The sequence below is a fragment of the Ochotona curzoniae genome, unplaced genomic scaffold, assembly GCF_017591425.1.
Source record: "Ochotona curzoniae isolate NIBS_2020 unplaced genomic scaffold, NIBS_Ocur_1.0 contig_883, whole genome shotgun sequence".
Lineage (NCBI taxonomy): Eukaryota > Metazoa > Chordata > Mammalia > Lagomorpha > Ochotonidae > Ochotona > Ochotona curzoniae.
The window spans coordinates 72,610,232-72,616,231 of NW_024466599.1; the positions used below are offsets into that span (position 1 = coordinate 72,610,232).

At 41.7% G+C, this 6,000-nt stretch overlaps 1 protein-coding gene across 1 annotated transcript in view; it reads left to right on the forward strand.

Annotated features, from left to right (window-relative positions):
• Positions 1-5,167, forward strand: part of SLC9A4 (solute carrier family 9 member A4) — a 44,283-nt gene extending 39,116 nt beyond the window's left edge. The window contains exons 10-12 of the mRNA XM_040993378.1: positions 519-650; positions 2,109-2,199; positions 4,845-5,167. Of these exons, the coding sequence (XP_040849312.1) occupies positions 519-650; positions 2,109-2,199; positions 4,845-5,167 (546 nt within the window). The remainder of the gene's footprint in view (positions 1-518; positions 651-2,108; positions 2,200-4,844) is intronic.
• The last annotated feature ends 833 nt before the right edge of the window (positions 5,168-6,000 follow it).

The window sequence follows — 6,000 nt, forward strand, 5'->3', positions numbered from 1 at the left end:
TAGACTGATTCCATTTGAAGGACTATTGTCAATTTGAGGCTGGGTCTTTCCTGTTGCATGGGCCAGAAAACCTCTTCTTTCATGAATGAAATAATAGTGATAGAAATTGATTGACCTTTTTGTGTGTACATCTCTAAATGATAAAATCAAAACCCATCGGCCCTGTCCATCATCCCAACATAGTCTGGATATCTGACTTATCTGTGAAGTCCTAATACCCAGGAACCACTGACCTAAGGCCAACTCTGTGCTCTGAGAAGGATAAGTGTGAGTCTGTGAGTACCATGGCATGGATGGCTGCAGAGAGAAGACAGAACAGGCCATGCACAGCTGGGCCTGAGAATGTGGGCGGGAATCACCATCCCTTCTTACAGAGGCTCTGGCTGGCCTGCCTGCAGAAGGGACTGCAGAAGGGACCAATGGTCAGCTCCCCTCTGCCGTGCCTGCTGGCTGGGCTTCCTGAGGTTTCCATGGTCCTCTAAGGCTCTCTCCTACCTGGCCTTCTACTCTCCCCACAGACCCTATCCTACAACAAATACAACCTCAAGCCCCAGACAAGTGACAAACAAGCCAAGGAGATTCTGATCCGCCGCCAGAACACCTTGAGGGAGAGTCTGCGGAAAGGCCACAGCCTGCCATGGGGAAAGCCGGTAAGTGGGCATGCGGGCTCAGGACCTTCCTCTGAGCGAATGTTCACTGGCTGAGAATCCGCACAGCCCGGGCCACAGCCTTCTCAGGGGAGCCATGAGGGGTAATTTTGTGAACAAAACCTCCACTCGATGCCAGGGACATACAGAAGAAGGAGACACATCAAGGCAGCCTCCTTCTCTGGATACAGAGCCTTAAGGACCCGAAGCTTCTTTCCTTGGGCATTTGGCAACAAACTACCATCCTGGATGGGGAAATGACCATATATGTATATGGGTAGGTGGGCAGGGGTGGAGCCTTCTGGCTCTAGGAGGTTGATTTCTCTCCCAGGAAGAGATATGGAGGAATTTGTTCTTGTGGACACTTTAGGATTTCATCTTATCTTATTGCATTAGTTGATTGATTTTTGTTTATCTGAGACACACACACCACACACACACAAATTTCATCATCACCAAATTACCTGCCATTACCTCTACATGATGGTGCTGCCAAAGGTAGAGACTGGAATTTCCAGCCCATCTCCCACAAGGGTGACAGGAATCTAATTAGCAAGGCGAGCACTATTGCCTTTCAGAGTTTGCATTAGTAGCAAGCTGTGGCATCAGAAGACAGAGTCAGTTACAAAAATACGGCACTGTGGGATGCAGGGTCATAGCCAATAGGCCGAAGACCCCCTGCCCAATGACTTCCGCATGTGGGATATTGTATCATATCAAACTTACCAGGCTTTCTAGACAGATACTAGGTTGGGAGCAGCCCCTAATCTGGAACCTTATATCAATGAGAATGTGGAAAACACCTTGAGAGGCTCCGAATGATCCATCTCATCATAAATTTGTGAGAAGTGGGATGAAAAGATAGTGCAAAACATCGGAAATCCCTATATCAGAAAAACCTTCAAAAATGTTCATAAAACAATTTTTTAAAGATTTTTTTTATTTGAATGAGTTGAAGAGAGAGAGAACAGGACAGAGAAATCTACCTGCTGGTTCACTCCCCAAATGACTACAAGGGCCAGGGTAGCGTCAGGAACTTCCTCCTGGTCTCCCATGTGGATGGCAGGATCCTGGACACTTGGGTCATCTTGCAATGCAGTGCTTCTCGCTGGCACATGAACACATAGCTGGATCAGAAATGTTGGGAGACAAGCCAGTGTTCCTAAAGAATGCTGGGGCTTTACCTGCTAAACCACAATGCTGCCAAGGAAAATGGTTTTTGCAAAAAGTAAACATTGTCCATGTTTTTCACTAAAATAAATGTCTCCTTTAATTCCATTCCCACGAATATTTTGAAGTTCTCATGCAGATCTTTTCAAACAGAAGTAACTGAAACCCAGTAGTCCACACAGGATGCCGCATAGATCTGTGTCCCTCACTTTGTTTGCTGTGTGAAACTCTGACTCGGGGTACTTAATTCTGCTTTTTCACGTCTACTGTTTCCTCCCCTCTCCCTCACAGGCTGGCACCAAAAACATCCGCTACCTTTCCTTTCCCTATGGCAATCAGCCCCTGACGGCAAGAAGAGATGCGAGGGCTGCTGAATTCACAGGTGATCGTTTTATTTAGATTTCCTACCTCTTTGCAAGGAAAGACTGCTTGCTAAATATTCAGATGTTTGTGGATCAAAAGAAAAATAATAATGAAAAATTAAGCAGGTTATTTATATGGAAAGGAAAAAAAATTAATACTAAGGGCAAAACTATGTGGACACTGAAACGGGAATTTTGTATAATTTTTACTCATAAAAAAATTTAATTTTTTTCAGTCACTGAAAAATTTAGCAGATGATTCCTAGCTCTGTGAACATTCCAGAGAAGGTAGCAGGCCAGATACAGCCCCAGGCCCCTACTTGGCTATCCCCTGTCTTAGACAAGTGGTAAAAGTTGGCTGTACCACTGGGCTTCTGGGGGACCCATCCGCAGTGTGAGTTTGAGTAGAATTCTGAAAAATTGATTAAGCCTCTAGCTAACTGATTAAATATTTCCTCCTTTATACTTAGATATTAAGCAGAATTCTTTGAATTATTGAGCCTGCCTATTATTACTTTGAAAAAGGAAACACCAAGTTTCTCTTTAAAAGATGTGTGTGTAAAATGACATTCTGTTAGTAAAAGGTGGCATGTGGCGTTTATCAGACACTGTGTGTGTTTTTAATTTTTCTAATTTTAAGCCTTCAAGTCATTAAAGATTCAAGCAAACAAAACACAGAAAATTTTAGAATTAGATCTTTAAGTAGTAAATGTAACTATTCCTAAAAACCTTTTTTTTTCTTATGTGCAAACATGCTTGATGTAAATTTGAATAGATCAGTAAAGACTAAAAAATAAGATCGAATCACTGAGAACGCCAGTCCCCGTGTGCCGTGACAATAGGACGTTTGGATGGGCGTCCCTCTGTGTCTACGTTCTCCTGGTCCACACGCTAAGAGAGCCTCCTTCTGCAGGCCACAGAAGCAGCACAGGATTTGGAACAATGCTCTGTTTCCCCGATTCTCTTACTCAGTGACCTGTTTCTGACTTAGTTAATTTCTTACCCATCAAGCAAAGCAGTGCTGCAGCAGCAGTTGCCAGTGGCGTGTCCTCTTGCCCTGTTCATGCGGACGCTGCCCACCTGCATCAAGCGTCAGATCCCACACGTGGAGGGCTCAGAGCCCAAGACAGTCTCCTTTCCATTCCCACAGCTCACACTCAGGTTGGACAGCATTCTTGGCATTGAAGCTTCCAAGAATTCAGGGCGTCTATGTCAGGATATGGAGAAGAAGACCAAATGCATGTTTTTAAATATCACAATCCTATAAAACCGAAGTGTAGTCATTGTTAACATTCTTTAAAAATCACTTAGTTCACTCAATAAGATGTTGGGGATAGATCTACAGATTCATTGTAGACAGGAAAGTGATATTGTTTCATACCTTATTTGGTCAGTTTCTAAGTAATAGATACCAAGGGTATTTCCAATTTCTGACAAATATAAGCAATGATGTATAATAAGCACTAAATCACTGGTGATTTATTTTTGTTACAAATAGTTCAGTATTTCCCTAGTCTTATATTCCTTTAAGTAAAAGTTTTCAGATCAGAAATTTCACTTCTTAAATATTCAAATGCATTACTAAATACTCTCCAAAAGATTGACAACGCAAAAGCTCTTCACTTAATACCTTCATCATCACTGAAATATTATGAAACCTTGAGAAATGCATAATGTGATAACATAAATTTTCCATACTTTTGTTGATTTTCATATTTTGGGAGACAACCAAACATCTTGTGATGACTTTTGTTCTGTTTCTACTTTGTCCATGTTTTCCAATTTTGTTGTTGATTTTCTCTAGAAGATAAATTATACATAACAAGCAAGTCATCCATTTTCTTTTTCTTTTCTTTTGTGTGTGTGTGTGTGTGTATGGGCAACAGTTTTTCCTCCAGAGCCGCAAATAGAAAGTGACAATAGATTGATTTTAAAATGTCCTCTGGGTGCAAATACTCTAGTGCTATTTATGCTTTGAGTGAGGAGACAACAAGGAAGTGTCACAGTGTTTTTTTAAGAGGTGAATATCGGTCTCACATCCACCTTAACATCCAAATCATAAACAAGAGTTGGAAATAAAATACAGCACTTACGGAAGGGGTATTGGTCCAAAAGGTGGATTTGTCTAATATATGTGAACGTATTTACATTGATAACCAAACTAATATGTCAAAGCCCTCTTTATCTTTTAAATATCTGCTTTAGTGAAAGGCATTTATTTCACTTTCACTTTCGGCAAACACCAGAAAATACTGGAAGTTCCCACAGTCATTTCCACTAAGTGCAGGCGCTTCAACTTGGCAGTTCCATGAAACCTTGTCTTTCACGTTGACCTTTGATAAAACGTTAGATGTTATGGCTTATGTCTATAGCCAGTTGATTGAATTTTCTAAAAGGATGTTGCCTTGATTTCTTGGATGGCAGCAGGACAGAGAAGAAGGGGAGGGGAGCAGGCTATTCTATTTATTTATAAGACTGCACATCTGTCTTCTGTCTTTTGGGGCAGTGACCTTGTAGAGGTAAAATCATCTCATGAGAGGGATTTGTGCGAAAGCTGAAACTCTTGGAAGGACTGCCTCATTCTGAGTTCTTGCCATCCAAATACCAGATCTTAATGCTGATCTGAAGTCCTGTTATTTACCTTCTCCTTGCGATATGTTCTCAGATGATGACAGCTATCATCCGGGATTCCCATCCGTGACATTCAGCACATACTCTCGAACCGGGTCGCTTCAGGAAAGAAGCCAGGGCCGTGAAGTCATCCCCCTGAGGAAGTTCCACAGAGGACGGAAGGCACTGGACACGGACACCCACGCTGGAGGAGGCATGAGGGGGATTTTAAGGCCCCAACCAGTGTTTCACATAGTGGATGAGGATTTTGAATCTGGAGAGGAGAGTGAGGGGGAGGTCGCGTCCAGCTGGACAGCTGAGCAAGAACGAGGCAGGGAGCACCACAAGTCCCACAGCCCTCTGCTCCAAAGAAAATAGCTTGATTGTCCACAAGATTGTTTTGATATTTTTCAAGAATTCATCTTCCTCTTACTGTGAAAGAAGAATTTGCAAAGTTGAGAAGGAAGCATTGATACTGCTTTCTTTTTTTTTTTTCTTGAGACAAATAGACACCTAGAAGAAGCCAAAAGTTATTTTGGAGGATTGGAACAAACCCAAGGCTATGCCACATGCTTAGCTGGTGGATCTTGATCGATCCATTTCCAATGAGCCATAGCAGTTAACAAACCCAGGAATTAATCACTGAAAATGCCTACAACTCTCTAATCAAGGTCATGTGGTTCATATATATTGAAATGCAGAATGATTGATCAGTGACTCGTTGACTATGAGCACAAGCAACTTATAATCAAATTAGGACCAGGAAGGGTCTTTGAAGTGACCTGACTCAACATGTAGGTTTACAGATGAGGACCCCTGCTTAAGGCCACGTGGTGAGTGGTCACATTCCTTTATGCATGGGTTGTTCTCCCTTCCCAATGAATATGCAATAATTACATTTCAAAGAAGATATAAATTTGTTATAAAAGTACTAGATTTAATCAGTAGCAATAATAGCAGATGTGTTATGCACCACAAATTTAGTATGTGAATGCTGGAATATTTATTTCTAAAGCAATTATTAGAGGCACAGGAGCCGCAGACAGATTTCACAGTAATACACAAGCAACAGGTTGCATTAGACATGCAATTTCACCTCAGGTCTGAGCCTGTTTTTTTTAATTTACTCTTCCATTCTCAGTATCCCAAAGCTTGACCTTTACCAGATCATCACTTTCACCAGAGTAATACCTTATTTTTAATTCTGCCTT